Source organism: Euwallacea fornicatus, chromosome 12 (assembly GCF_040115645.1).
Source record: "Euwallacea fornicatus isolate EFF26 chromosome 12, ASM4011564v1, whole genome shotgun sequence".
Classification (NCBI taxonomy): Eukaryota; Metazoa; Arthropoda; class Insecta; order Coleoptera; family Curculionidae; genus Euwallacea; species Euwallacea fornicatus.
In genome coordinates, this window is record NC_089552.1 from 2,268,675 (window position 1) to 2,288,653 (window position 19,979).

Consider the following 19,979-nt stretch of genomic DNA (forward strand, 5'->3'; position numbering starts at 1 on the left):
TATCTATTCAAAAATGCTTTTTTATTTCTTAGCTGTTACTTAAAAACATGACGGTTTGATAATGACAAATTAATAATAATAATATGTTAATAGTAACAATAATAAAGGAGAGAAACCTCCTCTCGCTTAGGTCAGATTTGAAAAGTGATAATAATTGAAATATATTCAGGAGCTCTTTTAGGAGATTATCAAAGTATAAAAACCCTAAAAATTCTTAAGATCATAATTTCTTTTCTATTTTCCGTTCTATGTTGCCTTTTTTTTCGGTTGTTCTATTTGCTCCTTTAATAGACTCATATGGTAACTGTAAAGTCCGAAAATATCTTTTCAACGATACGAAGAATAGAAGAGAATATGGGGGTGAACAACCTCACAGAGAGCAGAGTGGTGAGAACTGGCAGAGCGTTTTTTACTAGCAAATGTAGTACTTCTAGGAAGTACAAATTTAAGTGAATTTATTAACTTTTCGTCAAAGTTTGAAAACCCCAGATTTCATACAGTAGCCGCAAAGAAGTCAGGGTTTGCCAGTCATTCATATTACAGTGTTTCGCAAGAAATTACGCTTGCAGGTGCCCACTCAACCAACGTGGTTTTAATGACAGTTAATATGACTTGATGAACAATTTTGAGATTAACTGAACAAAAAGAAAATTTTTCAAGTTACACCTCAAGTAAATCCAAGAGAAGAAAAAAAATTCCTACCACGCAACATCTATTATTTTGTATACTGAATTTTATTATCTGCTTTTGATTCTTTTCTCTGTGCCTTTGCCACCCTTTCCGAGGAGGAATTTAAATATTTAAGTCTTTTTTATTTTTTTTATTTTATTTATTTTTTTTGTCGATATTCACGCACATACGAATAACGTTCATGTAGTGTAAGTGATGCGTTTCTTGTTTCCTCTCCAATTGAATGAGGAACTTCTTAAGTTGCAGAAATTCACCAAAATAACACAAACTCTTTCAAATGTCCTTAACTTAATGGGATTAATTGGTCACAGATTGGATTTAATTACTTCACATTTGGTTTCCATGAAAGCTGCGTCATGTAGACACCGAACTGTGACGTATCACTCATTTTATATGCATTCATTAGCTCTTCAACTAGTCTACGCACCAAGATAAAAGCAATTATTCAGTCTGTTAAATCATAACAATCGTTATTTATTTGTACTTCCTTTGGGTCGAGTGACGATAAGTGCAAGGAGAGGAAGTTATACATAGGCGGAGAAGATATAGGGATTTTAGTTTTTAGAAAACACCAAATTTGAAGGAAAAAAAGTGACATTATATCGCCAATTTTGTCACGCGTTTATCTAGATTTTAGTGACCAAATTTGATGAACTTCATGATAAGCGCGAGATAAAAAATTTGGGAAACCCGAAGGGTTCCTGTCTCTAAATCTTCAAAATGTTCCTGTATATGTTAAGGCTCGTAAATTTGATGGTTTTTAACACTTAGGGTTTCAATTTTTTAACAGATGGAAGATGTTGGCACGTCACTGACAACGTGTGGTTAAAAAAAAGGCAAAACCGGCCATATCCTGTCATGCTTATGTGCTTAAACGTTTTGACTTCGTGATGATGCATACTATTATTATTGTTATTGTGCCAGCTGATTACATTACTTAGCTTAATAACTGTTAAGAAGCGCAATATGGTTGCGTTAAAAGTCATTGCCGTGGGGGCCGAATTGCCATAATATTATTCCGCGATATTTCCCTTGATTTATCTACAGGAATTCTGCGTTGGATATTCGCCGTCTTTCTATCGATTTATCTTAAAATGTTAAGTATTATTCGCTGCTAAAACGAAACCAGTCGATAACTGGCATTAAAGGTTTAAGACAAGATGCGGTGTGTTTGCCGAAAGCGCCGTCACACTTATTCAGCGTTTTATTTTTAAAAATGATTAAATTTATCTAGGTATTCCCGACAAGTGACACCATACACTTTGGCACAATTGGCTCGTCTCAAAATACACATATGAGAAAATAGATTCATTTACCTCCAGCCATGAACTCATCCATTACGTTACATACGAGAAGACACCTCGGTTATGAAACAGCCGTTGCCTTCTGGCGACTTTGAACTTCTGCGTAACGCATAACCAGGCCAAAAATATTCAAGAAAAGGATAAGTGACAAGAAGAATTTGTGTCATGATCTTCAGTTTATTAGCCGATGATCCTTGAGAGTCCTTATCGGATATCTGCTCAACAATGAAATCGATCATCCAGCGCAATAAGGAAAAATCAATTTCACGTTTGTCGCATTTTCAATAACGCACTCTTTATATGGACATATATCCTTTCTTTCAAAAGGACTCCAAATTGATTTATTCCTATGAGTTTGCACCGCGACACAGTGCTGTATCTGAGATAAAATTCATAGGTATTTCATTAGATCCGCAGACGGTTTCTAGACACAGAGCCATTATACGTTTCCATAATGGCGATTTATCAAGTGTCTGAATGCGATTTTCCACGGGTTGTGGAATCAAAATTTTCTGCGATTTATGGTGGAACGTGGATCTAATAAGTTTCTGCGGATTTCGTTTGCTTTAATTAATTAATTAATTTAATAAACGCCTGTTATGCTATGGACCTGGCGAAATCCAAAGAGCGCACCACGAAATATCTAACTTTAAATCTTTTCAGTCGAAAGGTATCCCTGACGTCACGTTTTTGCCGTTCGACCCGGTAGATGTTACTGAGTTCTCCTAAAAGTTCTTTGAGGCGGTTTCCTGATTCTTCCCATGACCTGGAAGTCCAGGCCTGCCTTTTCTGCTTTGTTGGTATAGAGAACTGAGTATATCAACGGTGGTAGCAAGATCGTGTAACGCAACCTATGGTAAAGACGAAAATCCGACCCTGTATTTAAAAAAGATATATCAGAAATAGGCGCCAGGCCGGTTATTTTTCTCTGCCATATATGGATTTCCTTGGCCGACCTTGCCGTACGACACTGAGGCCGAATCACTGCTGCAACCTGGACAAAAATTCATTCACTGTCACGGCCAAATTGAGAAAATTATTCTATAAGCCGCATTTTATGACCAATTAATATCAATTTTGACTATATATGGACGTGGGCTCTTAATGCAACAACTGTCTTGGTGGAGACTTCCGCGGTCCGTTCTCAGCCCCAACAGGATTTCTTGATGTTGGCCAATAAATTCGCGATTTGCAGAAATAGGTTTGCAAGTTAGTCTTGAAAAATTGTTAAATTAATGGATAATATTTATAACGATTTCAACTATGTAGCGGTTTTTACCAGTGGCGTAACATTAACATGCGGAAGCTACTATATGATAATGAGACAAATGAGGAAAATTTGAAATGTCCGGGGACATACATTTATTTTCATGTGAAATCTTTTATGGCCACAGAACAAAACTTACGTTCCCGAACTGAGCTGTTCATCAGAAGTTGCAGTTTACAAAGGAACGCATCGCTTGAACCAACAATGAAGGACATCGCAGAGCAACCTTGAACGTTCATCTCAAGTGAATGGATGCTTGACGTAGCGAAAATTGATGAGGAAACTTAAATATTTTTCACAAGTAAATAGATTTTTGAAGAAATCACGAACCGCTCTTTTCACCTGGACCTTCATCTTCACTTGCCTGAGAACATTCAGAACCATAGGTAGAAAGGGAAACTGAATTTTCAAATATTGTCGAAGTAATCAGAAGTAGTGGCGTTTGGTATCCCACGGTCCAAAGCAAGGAATATATTAGAATTATTTATAAAGTTGATTTAGGCATCCATTTTTCCCTGAGAAGATTCCATGATTTAATCGAGGAGCACTTCTCCGCTATTACTAAGTTACAAATTTGCATGCAATCTTCTAGCATGGCAGTCAATTGAAATTAAAATATCCATCATGATATACACAAAGAAAAACATAATATAAGACACTACCCACGCCATCATTCCATCATTTAAATATGGTGAGGCGAACGGTGTAGCTTCCAGCGAGTTACCAGTTGATTTTTTACTTGTTTTGCGTTTTAATTTAATTACAACATCATTTTAGTTTATGCAGTATTTACATATTGTGAGCCTACAGTAAAGGCGGCTGTACCAACAATCATTATTAAACTTGAGTAAGGTTACTTAACAGGATGAATCAACAATGGTGTTATAACTTAAATGAATAGCAAGGTGCTTGATGATGGGGTCACCAAGTGGAAGTGATGACATTAATATTAGCTATTCTTAGGGGTATTCTTGGGGAGGTTTAAGTTCAAGAGGAAACGAGGGGTTTCAGTTGCTTGCGAAAGTCGCCGAGGCACATTTTTAGTTAAACCCTGCAACCCTGCAACTCTGCAAAATCCCGCGAGGGAAAAACGAGTTCAATCATCAAGTTGAATGAATGCAAAAGAGTCTTCGTGATTTTCGCTCAAGATTCAGCGATTGAAAGGATTTCCTTCAAGATAAATTATTGCAATTATGTGAAACAAATTTAAAGTCTTAGTTTTGCTCATTGATCCTAAGCGCTTTTGATCTGGTTGGAACCAATCACTAAATGAATCACAAAAAACTCATCACGACTTAATGATTAGGGATTCTATAGTAAAAATTTGAGAAGAAAACAGTCCAAATATCCTTCTTTTCGATTCATGTGGATGCGAGCTTCAAAAGGAGTTAAATTGATCACACATGTTTTCCAAAAAAATTTACTGAGGTCCATAAACTCATCGAATTCATCGTATTGTGAAGTGTTTGCTGATAATTCCAATATTAGTACGTATTGTTTTTTTCTGAGGATTATATTTTACAATAGTTTATTAAAGTTCAAGTGTTCAAGAGATTAGCTGAGAAACAAGCATCAAAATAACCTTTACATAATTTAGTAGGATGCTAAATTATAGAAACCATCTAGAGTATTATCCCTCTAAGTATTTTATCAGTTATTCTATTAGTTTTGAGTTATAAATCATGTTGAAAACAGTCATATGGGAATGTGCGAGTGTAGAGATGGATTACTGATACAAAGTATCTCCAGTTCATAGAAATACAAATTTAACACCTTTGTACACCATCCATCATAATTTCAACTTTCCTTTCATTTCAATATGTGTTATAAACTGAAAGACTTTTGATTCTACATGTCTGTTCAGCTTTGACTCCTGTGACTAATGCTTTTTGGACCATCCAGTTATGTTAAGACTACGTTTACCCATACATAGTGAAATTAAAAATTGTGTTGAAATAATCATATTTGCAGCATCTTCTTTACTGAAATTGTTTGTTCATTGTTATTTTTTTTTTCAGCATGCAAACGCAGTTAAGGCACAAGCAGCCGAATATGTGGCGAAGAAGCAAGCCAGAATAGCAGCTATGAGCAGGTAATTTATTATATCAAAGACCCCAATTCCGACCCTCCTCACTATCGAATTAATGCGCACAATTTCCAGCTGCTTTTTCCAAGAAAAAATAAATGTATCATGATTTGTTTAGAGTAATAAGAATCATTAATGAAATATTTACAAATAACCGTAAATGCATCATCGCAAACATTCATAGAATTTTTTTTTTGGTTCTATTTGCCTGAGCGTTAGGAAATATTTGCAATAGGATTTATTTATAATAGTATTGCTCATGTTTTTATCTTCCTTATCGGTTTTATTTCAGTTTATCTTATTGCTCTGCGATATCTGGTTTGCTTTGTCTAGTTTAATGCAGTATCAAATGCGTAACTAGCTAGCTACTTCCACGATGTAAAAAATTCTCAAATTTTTAGGGTATTTTCATCATTTTTTTATAACTTCCTGTTATGCATTGCCGCGCCATCGTGCTGTTATTAATAACATTGGTCATTTTTAACTGTCAGAGGGGATACTTTACGATTTCGTTGCCGGTAAAATAGGCAAATAAGGCAATAAATCGTCAACTCGAAACGAATTCCTCATATTAAGTTGTAGCAATTTTAGGTACTTACGGACGAGAAAAATTGCCATCTTACTGTTAAAACATCAGTTGGCAATTGCCAACATTTCTTTGACCAACTTTTCCATTAGCCACCTTGTGGGAGAAAGCAAATCTTACCATCACGGTCATGACATTTTCCCAATTTTTTCGAAATTTGTGGCTTAACTGGCACCTAAACAGGCTTCATTTCTTAATTTGTTGTGTCCTTTGACCAGCGACTAAACGGGTTTCAACTCGTCACTGGTTACGAAATAAGGGCAAGATACTCGGTTAACGAATGTCACTAATAACGACAACATTGTCTCTAGTTTCAAAAACTCTGAAGGTCGAGTAAATTCAAATTTCTGCGTTTTTCTTCTGATTGCATGAAAGTGTCCCAAAAACTATGCATTTCCTAATTGGCTACATAAATCGCTATTACGACGGTTAATTTTCGGCGTTCACACGGAGGGGTTGGGTGGGTAAAGGATCGGGAGCACTAAGCAAATCGAAAGAGCTAAATATTTGAAACAAAAATTTTAAAATATAAGACCCAGAAAAATTCAACGAAGATATGGTTTTCGGATTTTGAACATCTGCCACTGACTCTTAGATGTAAGGTATATAGTCACTTTCTATGATTACATACAGTTCCAATATACAGTGTAAGTGTGTTTGATACTTGTGTAAGCGCTTTAATACTTGAAATGTGGCGAAAATGTAATTTTGTTTTAACATTTAGCTTTCTCAGTTTAACGGATATTAACGATCTTGCACAACGACGGATAGATAACGGCACAGATCGACCAATTGCAGATCCCATGTTTTGGCCGGAAATCCGCCATTTATTAGTGTCACCATGCCGTCATTTTATTGTTGTTGCGACATAACGATCCACGATTTCGAAACATTTGGAGCAAGACTGAAGATGGAGTCAGTATTCCTTCCGGATTTTGCCGATGCGGATTAGTTCCTCATTGGCCGAAACGGGGTGTCAAACGTACAAAAGAGCAATGTTCGATCCATTTTTCTCGATCGTTGATCCTACACTTACTCAAGTCTCCCATGCAAACACCGAAAACTGAAAGGCGTTTAAAAAGCTTTAGACTGTTTTGCGGGTTTTCCCTGCGTATAAACATGTAAACAACGTAAATGGAAAAGTGAGTCCAAAATGTGCCATTAGAGGGTTTTAGCAGCTGGAACTTTTCGTGTTTTCCCGAATTGTATACAAACCGCGGTGAAACCCACGTGGCTCACATGTTTTGAAAATTGTCTCAACATGTCCTCATACTAAGAAATTCATGCAAATAAAATTCATAAAAATATGTAGCATATTTTCGACGTGGCAACTTATTAAAACAGCCTTAATGGCGAGTCGGGCCTCCGTTAACGCAACCCAAATCAGGCAAAGCAAAAACGTTATCGTAGCAAAATTGATTTGATTGACTGATTTGATTTTTATTGTTTTAATGCCAGGTGGGCGGCATTTTTATGATATTCTGCCCAGGCAAAGGAGTGACCGGCACTTATTTATGTATTTAAAATACCTACCGAGATACGGACTTTTTTTTAATGGAAAAATCTTAGATAAGTGGCTTGGGTTGGTATCTTTATTTCCATACATTATAATAAATGGCTAATTTGTCTGTTGCGAATTTTAGTATGGTCAAACAATAAGACAAAGTGATTTGCTAATGCACTTTTTTCGCCACGTTTTACACCTAATCAGAATATGTTATTGTTTCAACATCTCTGATGTCGGAGCTTCTGCTAACCGCATTTTCCTCCAAATAGGCGAAAATACTTGAAAAGTTAATTGCTTCACCTTATTTGAATTGTATAATATCACTAATGGATTTCGATTAGTTGATTTTTTAAGTGGATGTAGTAAAAATGTCAATGGATTTTACGATGGTTGTAAAACTAGTTTTTTTATGTCTTTGGTGCAAGAAAAATCGATTGTTTCGTGAATGAGGACAGAAATGTTTAATCGCCTTGTTGGTATGTCGAATGCAAATGTTTTTGATGGTTATCAATAAAACTATTGATTTATTATTTAATGGAAGAAGCTGCGTGGACGTAGGTTCGGTTGGACTCTCGTTCTTGGCGGTAGAACATGTTTTTCTAATGTATAGTAATCATCAGCGGTAGTCGAGCATTAATAAAGCTTTCGTCGTGTTGGATCTCACTTATGAAGGTAGAAACATAAGATATCGTTTTCGATTTGATTTATCCACAATCACGTCAAAGACCATACGAACTAAACTGATCGGCGTCAAATCAACCGCGTAGTGCTAATTTCTTTCCAAATTTAAGGAAGGGCTAGTACGAAAATGCAAAAATGCATTAAAATATTCCTAAACCCTTATATAGCTGGAAATTTCATTGAAAATCCAGTCCAACTGGGTTCTTCGGGAACATTCTCGAGATCCCAAAAAATCTAGGTGATTCTTAATAAAATTCAACAATCCGTGGGATTGCAAGGAAGAAGGCCCCTCAATTTCCAGTTGAGAATCAGGCTTTATCGATGAAATGAATATCAATTTGCCAGTGTCTCATATCTCAGTTTCAACGAACCAGTTTACAAATTCAAATCAAGTGGAATAATGCTGATGGCACTTTTGTATACAGAGCATGCAAAGTTGCTTCAACATATCGCTGGAAGAATGGAAATTACGTTGGTTTATGCCGTAGACAAATTCAGCTAAAAGACATTTTTGTTGCAGGTCCGTCACTGGATCCTTAGCACAAGCCCAGAGCCTCATACAAATTGCCGACGTTAAGTATTTCACCACTGCAAAGCCTGGAACGTTCTTTGCTAGGTAAGTCTGACGCACTAACATTCCAGAAGTCTGATCGTCTAACTGTCCACTTTCTTTGGCGAATCTCCTACGGAACGTAAACGATCGAAATCATTCAATTGCTAATGAGCACTCAAACTTTTCATTTCCTTACATAACTTATAAGTGAAATTGCCGCTATTGACGGTTACTACAATGCAAGAAAAGTACATTGTGTAAATATTCACCACTCAAATGCTTTTTTTGCACTATAGCAGGCAAATAAATCAATTTGCATAAAATAATCATATTCATTAGCCGGTGTTCCGTTGGGAGTCTGCCTGCGCAAAACGGTGGTACCGCTCTCATGCAAAGAACCGAGTACGCATCATGATGCAGTAATTATAGTGATTACGATAATGTGGTTTAAATCGAATTATATGCACACTCTTGACAACATCTAGGTTTCAGCTCTGAGATTATTCAATTAATTCAGTTTACTTACCGGTTTTACGGCTATTTATTGCTCCTTTTTCTTGCTAATAGTTTATAAGTAGCAGAGTGGCAAGTAGTACATATAAAACGATAGCTGAAAAAGAACTCGTTTGATGCTGTGCAATATCATTATACAGTGCATATTAGCTTAAGTGAAGTTCACAGTGTGGTACGCAATCTAAGTGGGTACCTATGTTCTAAGTGAAAATAGGAATTATCATCACATACATATACTCATATTCCTACTACACGCGTTAGCAGCAAAAGTAAATATGACTTTGGTTGTAGATAATGAAGAGAAACTGTTTTTGATGTGTTCGACATTTTTATGAATCCATATAAAGCTTGTCTTCGAAAGGAAAAAAATCCCATTCCTGCATCGTGGGTTTGAACTTTCGATGCTTAGCGAAAAGTTTCCTTGAAACTGAAAGTAACTTTGTTCTCATCTCTTACGGAGAAACCAGTAAGCTCCGCATCGTTGAGTGTAACTGTCTTCACAGAACTGCTCCCAGCTGCGCCGTGGGTACCTTCCAGGTACCCACGGCTCTACTCGAATACTTCCCGTATGGTAATAACATAATCAGATACATTATGGTGCTAATAGGAATCGAGAGAAGTCGGATGTGCGACGCTCATGCACATACGTAACTCATGCATAAAATGATTGCAGTTAGGACGTGATTAGCATGTAATCGTTGTAAACGATGAAAGTTGTGACATGCGTCGGAAATAAATTCTTATTACATATCCTAAGTGATATCAATTCCTTCGTTTGTCGGCTTTTATGTTATGAATTTGATAAAGTTTGCCGTCGAAATGGAGCAGGTAGTAATCATAATAATTGATGCAAGAAAGACCACACTAGAAGGGAAATGCCAAGAGCTTATGTTGAACGCTAAGAAAGATGAATTGAACAATCGGGTTTTGGCACACCTGATACTAAGAAGGAATGGGGTCACTGTTAATATGAGGAATGAGGGGAGCTGTTCGCGCTGTTGGTGGTAGTTAAAGTTGTTTCTCGCTTTCGTAGAATTTTTGCTAATAATAATTGATTAAATATTTGTCAAAACTATTTTACTTACGTGATGTTGGCCCCACACCACCAGTGGCGGTCACGTGTAATTACCAGGAGAATTGGGGGCTTTTTGGATGATGACCATAGCGGGTGGCTGTCATTGATCCGGCACTTACGTATTCACACCGAATCCGAAGAAGGGACTCCAAAATCAACATTTTTTGGCAGAACAACTTTTTGCAACGATCCTGTAAAACCGTCAACTTTCATCATACTTTACCACACTTATCATCGTTTTCGGAAAATGTTAACTTTCATCTCTTTCGTCGTTTTGTCCCCAGATATCCCTCAATTGCCTCATGTCCCGATTGCTTCGGTCTGACGGTGGAGCGTCTAATCGCAGAGGACAGATATAGCCGATCTAGGATAATAAATTTCCGATTTCCAGAGACTGGAATTTCAATAAATTTCATTAGGAAAGTGGCTAAATCGTCTAAATTAATTTATTCAAATTTTATTTTGATTAATAGAAAAAAAAGTAGAAATCGCTGCCGCAATTCCAAGAAGAATTATTTTATGTCATTGTTTGCTGCTTATGAGAATATCCTCATAGAGCAGACACCGCAATCTACATTATGCACTATCGATTCCCATGCACTTGGTGGTACTATCGCGTGCAACATTCTAAATATACACTGAAGAAAAAGAAGTTCATTGGCACCCCACAGCTGAAATAAAATGCGACATAAAAATCTTCAAGCCTCAAGACAAAACAAATTTGACGCCGGCTTAAGGAAACATGCTAATGGCTCTAATAACAAGAGGGCATTAAAAGGAAACAGATTCCCCTATAAATAGTGCCAACATCTAAAAGGTCTAATTTCTGATTTTTCACTTGTGAGCGTTTATTTTTATTTTAAGTCCACCAGACTTAAGATTGATTTATTGCCGAAGCTGCGTCAAGAATGTTAACTATTCTCTGCAGCAATTAGTGGAAATAATTTTAAATCTTCAAAGTGTCAAATTACAGCGTGTAATGATTTAAATTCGCTCTTAACGTTGCAGTCTCTATTAACGAACACTCGATAATGCGTAACTCGCTAATTGGCGATAAATTAAACGATTATACCGGATTTCGCACCAGCACCTTTGCATATAAACGAGTATCGATATCACTACTATGTGATGGCGTTTCGATTTAAAACTGCAATTTTCATGTATGTTAAGTCGGAGTGAGCTTTTATTTTTCACGATTACAAGTACTTCGACCCTTGTGTGCTTCAGGGACAACGTCAGCAACTTCATCAACTGGTGCAGGTTTTGCCTGGAAATCATCGAGTGCCTTCTCTTCGAGTCCGACGACTTAATTATGAGGAAGAACGAGAAGCACGTTATACTTTGTTTGTTGGAAGTCGCCCGAAGAGGGGCCAAGTGAGTATTTGCACTTTTTTTTTTTTACCGAGATGAAAGAAATTCGCTCAGACTACATCAGCAATAAAAAAATTATTCAGACCTTCGCGTTCTTAGCGTGAGCATTTACAAGATCTCACTAATTTTTGCATGTACTTAATCAATGAGTATCTAGGCTCTCAGGTGTCGGACTAATCCAGTCTTATACACAGAGCCATTAATGATGCAATCGCAGATTTAAAAAGTGATAGGCCAAATTACGCGCTGAATACGTCCAGTTGGACACTTACATCTAACAGTTATACGTGGAACATCTTCTACATATTGTACAGAGTGTTTACTAACTGCTTGGACGAACTTTAAACGGACTAATTTTAAGATAAAAAGTTCAGGTGAATGTGGGTGCGTATCGATTTAATTGTTGCGACACAGGGCTTCAACAAAAAACCACCGAGATCGCCAGATTTGAATCCTTTGGATTATTTTCTGTGGAGTCATCTGAAATCGCTAGTTTAGAAAACCACGGGCCAGAATGAATAAAATCTAAGAAACAGGATACTTGAATCGTGTGCCATTATCAATCAGACATCAGGTATATTAAAAAGGCTTCGTCAATCCATGTTAAGGCAAATTGATGCATGCATCGCAATAGGCGGCAGTCATTTTCAGCAATTATTGTTAATGTTATTAACTTATTTACAAAACTAGTTTAGTCTTAGTCGTGTAAGTGATCTCAGTTTTTCGTATCGTAATGCAATGAATAAAGATACAGTTTCCGCCTATGTTTCAAAAACGTTCAGTGAGGGTAACTTACAAATTTCCAATGCAGGCTTAAGTTTAAACGCGTTTTTTCCCAAAAACGGCTGCTTTTAGCGACAAATACTAAGAGTTGTGGTTATTTAAGTCCAAGTACAACACTGTATATGGCGCCTTCTAAAATTACACATAAACTAAGTAAATATTTGAATTTTTCATCGCCGACACTTCCAGTATCCAGAATTTCGCCAAATTGACATGTTATCGAACAAAAATATAATCAAAATACACAACAATTTTTTTTGCAGCCCTGTATGTCAGAAACCGAGCAGATACGTGGCCAGTTTCATATAAACTATTTATCTTCCAATTAGTCAAAGGTTCACTCTGTAACGTGCGCCAATACTTACGAAACGTCCTGTATATGTAGTAGATACGCAGTCGTCTAAAGGCTGCATCTCAAATGATACAGCATCCCTTAAGTTACCAGCTTCTTGTTAGGTTACCGCGACATTCCTGCATAGGTTTAAAATCTAAGTTTAAATCTATTTTTACTACCCGGATCAATCGAATTTAGCTCAGGAAAATCTGTACGAATCTCACTAGAAACAGAACTCATAGACGACACTACAAAAACGTATCACTTATTTCCAGATTTGGCATGCTGGCCCCCATGTTGGTCCAAATGGAACGACAAATCGACCGTGAAATAGCGGCTGACCAGAAGAAACTTGGTTTCGGAGACAGTGAGAACAACAACGATCTGGACGAAGACAGCGATAGCGAATTTGAAGAAGAAGCTCCGATGATGTACGGCCCAGTACCCCAGATCGTCACCAATGACCTGAAGAGTTTGGACGAGATGGTAAGTGGCAAAATTGAACAGGAGAGTTTACTTGCAGGATCCAGCTCATCATTCATAAAAAAAATTCGTTGCTATGAAAATTCAATCTAAATATGGTATGTTAGCTAAGGTTAAGGCACATTTTTATTGCCAAATTTGAGTGTCCAACATGACATGACACGAGCGCGATATGGCCATGAGGACGACGCGAGCGTGGCAAAAATGAATATTCAGCTTGTAATCCACGATTTCCTGAAACTTCTATGATCTTTACTTAAGCAAGATCTACTGTTTTGTCCCGATGTAAAGCAATATACATAAGTGAATCGTTACTCAGTTGCTTCAAGATTGTCTCGTTTGTTTACCAGTGTACACTTATTGCTGACAGGTGAATGACTAATAGGCGTTAAAAAATCATTTATCACCTCGGCTGGTAGGCAGTTGTCGTAACAAATAATTATGTAACGGCCTGTTTAAGAAATGTTGTTTATTTGGACATTTTATTTATTTAACGCTGATGGTATACCACACCAGCCTGAAGAATGGTCTCTTTTTGTACTCCTACACTATGATTTGCTGTTAGGAGGCGAAGTACGTGTACTTAACAATGTGTGCCCCAATGGGCGAAACAAAGAGCGATAAGAGAGATAATCGTTTTTCTAAAGGGGCCTTATTGCAGTAAATCAAAACGGGCTTGGCGTGCAGATTTCTTATAGATTGCTTCATTTTGTTTCGGACAACCAGGTTGACATATGACTCTCTCGGGAGCTACAGCATAGTTTAGAACGTTACGTAGGTCGACATTATCTATGACATTCCGATCGGTCGTTATTTTGCAATCAGCCTGTGTAATAAAATCAAATACCTTAAAGGTAATACTCGTACGCGAGCAACGCCAAATCGACGTAATTGAAATTGAATTTCGAAAATTAATGACGGTCAGTGAAAGTCCCTTAAATTGAATTTCCAAAGGCAGTCGGGGCTGATGCAGGTTCTGAGTAATATAGAGAATATCAGACGATGGAAAGCCCAAAACGAAAAGGAACGAGACGTTAAGAGTTCGACGTCTGCTCAATTCCGACGTGTAGTAACACTAGAAAAAAATCTGCTCAATTCGCAGGGCTTCGTGGCTGAAGGAGAGGCTTAACGTTGTCCATGAGCGAGTTGAGTATTCGTCAACGATCGCGTCGGAGCGAGATATGACCTTTTGGATAGCTCTCATGATCCAGGAAAATGAGTTCGTGCGATTTGACAATTCGCGACAGAATCCAGCGGAGCCCCAGAGCAAAGTAAAAAATTGTCGATCTGGATCGGTGAATGAGACAACATGGAGGTCTGTTTGTTCGGGGCGCACAGCCTTAACAGGAGGGCAGTGTTACGGCTGGTGTGGGGCCGCGGCAGGTAAAAGACAGAGGCAAAAAAGGGTTATCGCAGCGGCTTTCTCGATCGAATAATTTATTGTTTCCTTTTATGTATGTCCAATATTCTGGTATGTTTGTTTATGTAAATGTGTGAACATTTGTAAAAAATATAATGGAATTTTCTAGACATAGACTTCGGCACGCAGGAACGAAACAGTAGTAGCTGCATTTATTTGTCGAGCTATTAAATGGTGTTTACGTGCGAATGTGAGTCGACTGCAGTCGCCGAAACCCCGGAAATCGCAACATTTTATCGAATGTCTTGCACCGGAGTTGCAGTTTTTCACCGCTCTCGTTTCGCACGTCCTTCACGGTATTTTCCTTTTTTCCACCCATTTTGACCCCCCGGACCGAATTCCATCGGGCCCATGCCTTCGTAATTCGTCCGAAGAGCGATGTCCGTTCTTTCAGCCGTCTCTCCGAAATCGCGTAAATTCTCACACGCACCCGGAGCACAACTCCGAACCTGGCTCCATTGGCGCACTTCATATCGTGTTCCCCGAGTCGAATTTGCTGCGGATCAGCGTGCCGGAGCAAAATTAACATTATTTTTTTGTACCTGAAAGATTAAAACTTCCACTTGATTTATGACTAAAATTTGAAATTGTGAACGGACTCCTGCTTCGAAGTGGGTTTAATCGATCGTTTAATCTGCCTCCTTGAAATTAGCATTTTGTGCACCGATTGTTCGATACACGTTCCGTAAATTTCGTCAGGAAAAATCGCAATAAAACCGTCTATTGAACTCGTTCTGCCCATGCAAAAGAATCGGAACGTATACGTACCCGAGATTAACAAATTACCCGTAACTTAGAAGAATTTTGCGTAGGATAGCCCGGTTTCGGTTTTGTGTGTTGGCAACCTGTTGTCTTGTCTGTTTGCACAAGGACTTTTTAGATTGTAACGCTCGTGTATTATTATACAGGGTCTCACAATGTTTAGTAAAATCACTATTATTACAAGCAAATTGAGTAGCCGACAAGGAACAAAACAATGGCCTAATTACCATTAGGTGACGTTCCTGGTACAGGAAAAGTTGTAGTGGTACTTAGAACGTTGTGTACGAGACACCAACAAAAGAAGTAGCCATTGTGCGGCCAAACAATGGCAACATTAGCACAAAGGAAATACGGGAAAAAGTACAATGAATCATTTTCGTCGCTCTTAGGAGAAAATGCGTTTTACGCATGGATATCTCTAACAGCACTAAAGAAACCACCCTGTATCTTGCCCTGATTTGCTGCCTACGATCAACTTTGCATTAAAACCTCACTAACTGCCTCTATGCTTAATTCTTACAATTTGCATTTATGTTGGTAAATTACAATATGGCAGTTGCCGCGAAAAGACGAATATAATTTAAAATCATATTATGACAATCGATAATTCAGAGAAACGTGATTGATAAATACTAATAGCTGATGGGGGAAAGGTCCCGTCTTAAGTAGGTGCATGAAGGCATACTGAAGAGCCGAATTTATCGTTTTGTCATTGAGAAGAATAAGAAATTCCCGTCACGTATTACGTTTTTTTGCAAAAATTATATAATTTTATGCAGGCATTGTCGACCTACGTGAACTACCAAATATATACGTTGTAGGTAATTTAATAGCGTGGCCAAGTTCACTGAAAGCCAACATGCACGCAATTTCCATTTTTATAGGATGAAATCAACAGATACAGGGTGAAGTCCCAGCTGAGCATTAACGTAAGGCGAAAAACGATCCACCAAAGAAGACCACTAACGGCCAATCTGTTGTTAGTGATGTCCCGTTTCTCGGGCATAAGGAGGCTTAAACTTCTAAGTTACATCGGCTCTAATCAATACAAGTCCTGCTGCGATTTTCCCATTTTATCTAAAATCTTGACTCCAAAACGTTACGATAATTGGACATAAATGCAGACTTCCTCCCGGTACCTTCAACACGAAGAGGTACTGTGTCGACATGTGTCGAACGTGCAATGTCGACGCAATTTATTCGGTAATTCAGAACTTCGGCAATTTTTAATCTTCACGACTAAGAACAATGGCCAAATAGGGCTCACTTAATGACAAAAAACCTTCCTTATTGTTTGCAAATTCCTGGGCTTTGGGTACAGTTGCCATAGTGTACGATGGTAGCTGTTGGTCATTGTAGTTCGTATATAGAGGTCGTTTATTTGCGTGTACACAGTATTGGTACTTAAAGTTGTTAAAAAATGCAACCAAAGTTACTGCAGTTGGTCCAAATCCAAAATGAGAAATACTGGGAAAACTACGAGGAAACCACGTACTGCAGCCGGAACTTGAAATTCTTGAGTGTTTTAGAGCACGCATTTTTTTTCTTCAATTTAAAGCGTCAATTACATCTGATTTAAATCAGTGAAAACAGATGCATCATCTCGGATTTTATTAGAACTTCGAGGGAACACATCATCAGTCATCTCCTCAATTGGCAATATTTTCAAGCTCAAACCATCGTATTCACATCATTCCCCGATAGTTATCGTAGATTTTAGGTTTCCACTTAGAACTATGAGGTTTGTCCGGAAATTTCGTATAAAAGCGAAACAAAAAATTTATTTCACATTTAATCAGGCAATTCAATTTTATCTCCTTCAAAATAATCTACCTGAGATACAATACGCTTGCGCCATCTTCGTTCCCATTGCTGGAAAGCTTTTTGAAAGTCCTCTATTTTGAAGAGTTTCAGCTTCCTTGTTATATCAGCTTTGATGGCCACATCACACAAACGCCGCCTCCGAAGCACCATCTTGTCTTTAGGAAATAGAAAAAAATCACCCGATGCCAAATAGAGGGAACAAGGGGGATGTTCGATAATGGTATTCGAGGTCACAAACTCACGCACGACTAGGGAAGTATGTACAGGGGCATTGTCGTGATGGAGAATCCACCGCCTCCCTTGGGCCAAATTCGGTCGAACCCGAGTGACGCGAGCTTTGACGCGTCCGAGGACATCAATGTAGAAGTTTCCATTGGCAGTTTGGCCGGGAGGGACGAATTCTCGGTGGCTGATTCCGTGAGAATCGACAAAAATCATAAACGTTGTTTTGACATTTGACCTCGATTTCCTCGACTTTTTCGTTCTTTTGCTCTCCAACTTGTTTTCATTCCCCGCTTTTGGATTTGATTTCCACATCAAATTCGTAAAACTAAGACTCATCTCCGGTAATTACCCCCTATCGAGGAAGTCACCATCCTCTTCAGCTTCCATCCAGGCTTCACAGCATATCACCCTACGCGCTTCTTGTTCTGAAGACAAAAGCTTTGGAACGATTTTGGCACGCACTTTATTTATAATTTTTTTTTATTTCATGGACGAATGTTTTACTCAATAAAAGCTTTTAGCCAATCATCTTGACTGTTAAAAGACGATTTATATTATTTATATGAACTTTCCGGACAAACTTCGCATGTATAGCTATTTCAATTCGGCAAAATCAGAATTACCTTTCATGAAATGTCCTGAGTGAATATCATTTCCGTGCTGATTTTTTTATGATATCAGTAAAATCTTAAAGTATTTGAATATCGAATGGTGTTTTCGACTTATTCGCACTTAGTGGCCTTTTTTCGATAAGATCGGAAATATCTTGACAACGTCTTCACATTTAGATTGATTGATCCTTCTCAGTTCAGATTGATGGTCGTTGATACATCAAGAGTCGATCTCGTGTGAACAATGCTTGAAACCCAAGCTTCAACTCTAGACATGAAACCTCGTCGTCGTCATCTAGTATTTGAATTAATAAAACACATTTAATGATGTGCACGATTCCAGTGAAAGCAAATTTTAATTTATGGAAGTCGGGACCGAAATAACGTACCTTCATGGACGTTGTTAGCCGATGGTTGCATTCGTTGCATGCCTGCATGCAGATAAACGTATCGGGTATTCGACCCGGTAATGTTGCGATTTACCGGCAATTACCAATCGCCAATAATATTTTTGCTTTTCATTTCGCAGTTGCGTAATGCCACTTACGATGTATTGTCTTGCATCTCCTTTAATTACGATGAATTAGCACTCGTATTTTCAGTCACGAGTCCATTGTGTAACACATTATAAAAATATCTCACGAACGATTCCCATATAATTAAAAAATTTGTGAAGAAAAAGGCGAAAGGGTTTACTTTCATTAGGCAATTTTGGTTAACTTCCTGTATGGTATCGTTAATTTGGAATTTTTCCCACTTCAAATATTGGGCGCCAATTTGCCCAATGTGTGAGAAAAAGCAGTGGGAACGTAATAAAACGTAATCAGATACTTGCTAACTGCTACTGAGAGTGGTGCAATTAACTGTTGATGATTCTTATCGGTAAGGAAATATTTTGCTCTGATTTCTCAAAATTGTGTTTAGCAAAAATGCGAGCATTGGGGTTTCACTCGCTCAGCAAGGCCTGTTTCATTTGCTTAGAAACACACATGTCCAAGGGGCACACAGAAGGAAATAATTACGCCCATATATTATCGGAGCTCATAGATTCATCCACGCGATAAGATCGTACACAAGAATTATAATTATTGGAAACCTGTAAGCTACAATTATTGGCATAATCAATTAATACATAAACTATCGGCAGTTTTCCATTTACGGTAAACACACGGAGGCAATGTGGGGCGCATATTAAAATTAATGGCCTCATGGAACACTTCAAGATCGATTTTAATATTTAATGAGCGAGGAAGTATCCAGTAAATTAGCCATGGAGGATTATTATTTTGATACGTGAGTGCCCTGAGAGCGCTTTTAATTCGAAACGTCCACAATCGAAAAGTGAGACGTAATAATCTCCTGTATGCAAATAAGCCGGAACTATTATGACGAAAAAGTAAATGTTTTCCCAGATGATTTATAACTTTCGGTGTCGATAAAAAAATAAACTTAATCAGCGTTTAATTGCAGCAGACAATGAAATTACCGATAATTGATGATTTACTGCTGAATGCCACTTTAGATTAATGCGCCGATGACCTGCCTATTCAATTTAGAAGATTAGCCGGACCGTATCGATAATCGGAGATCGTCCATCAAAGCTGCAAGCGTTAACTTTATCGCCTCATAGCCGAATAACAATCAATTCATTATTAACTGGTCATAAACGCTTAAAGCATATTCAAAATATTCCGTTCAGGAATCAGAATGCTGCCTCCACAAGTCCCAGCCAAAAGGCGTTAGGAGATGTACAGGCAACTCAGAAGTCAGATGTGCAATGTCCAACGCGGACTGTCCTGAACCAGTTCCTGGAAAAACGGCCCACTTTAAAATAGGCTTCAATCTCCTAGCCTATGTTCGCCTGCATTTCAGGGCTTGAGCAAGCGTTCATCTGGTAATTGGAT

At 38.0% G+C, this 19,979-nt stretch overlaps 1 protein-coding gene across 2 annotated transcripts in view; it reads left to right on the plus strand.

The window, feature by feature from the left end:
• Window positions 1–19,979, plus strand: part of pigs (pickled eggs) — a 45,475-nt gene that overhangs the window by 14,793 nt on the left and 10,703 nt on the right. For both annotated transcript variants that reach the window (XM_066288005.1, XM_066288003.1), the window contains exons 3-6: window positions 5,280–5,353; window positions 8,642–8,737; window positions 11,490–11,636; window positions 13,026–13,236. In XM_066288005.1, the coding sequence (XP_066144102.1) occupies window positions 5,280–5,353; window positions 8,642–8,737; window positions 11,490–11,636; window positions 13,026–13,236 (528 nt within the window). The remainder of the gene's footprint in view (window positions 1–5,279; window positions 5,354–8,641; window positions 8,738–11,489; window positions 11,637–13,025; window positions 13,237–19,979) is intronic.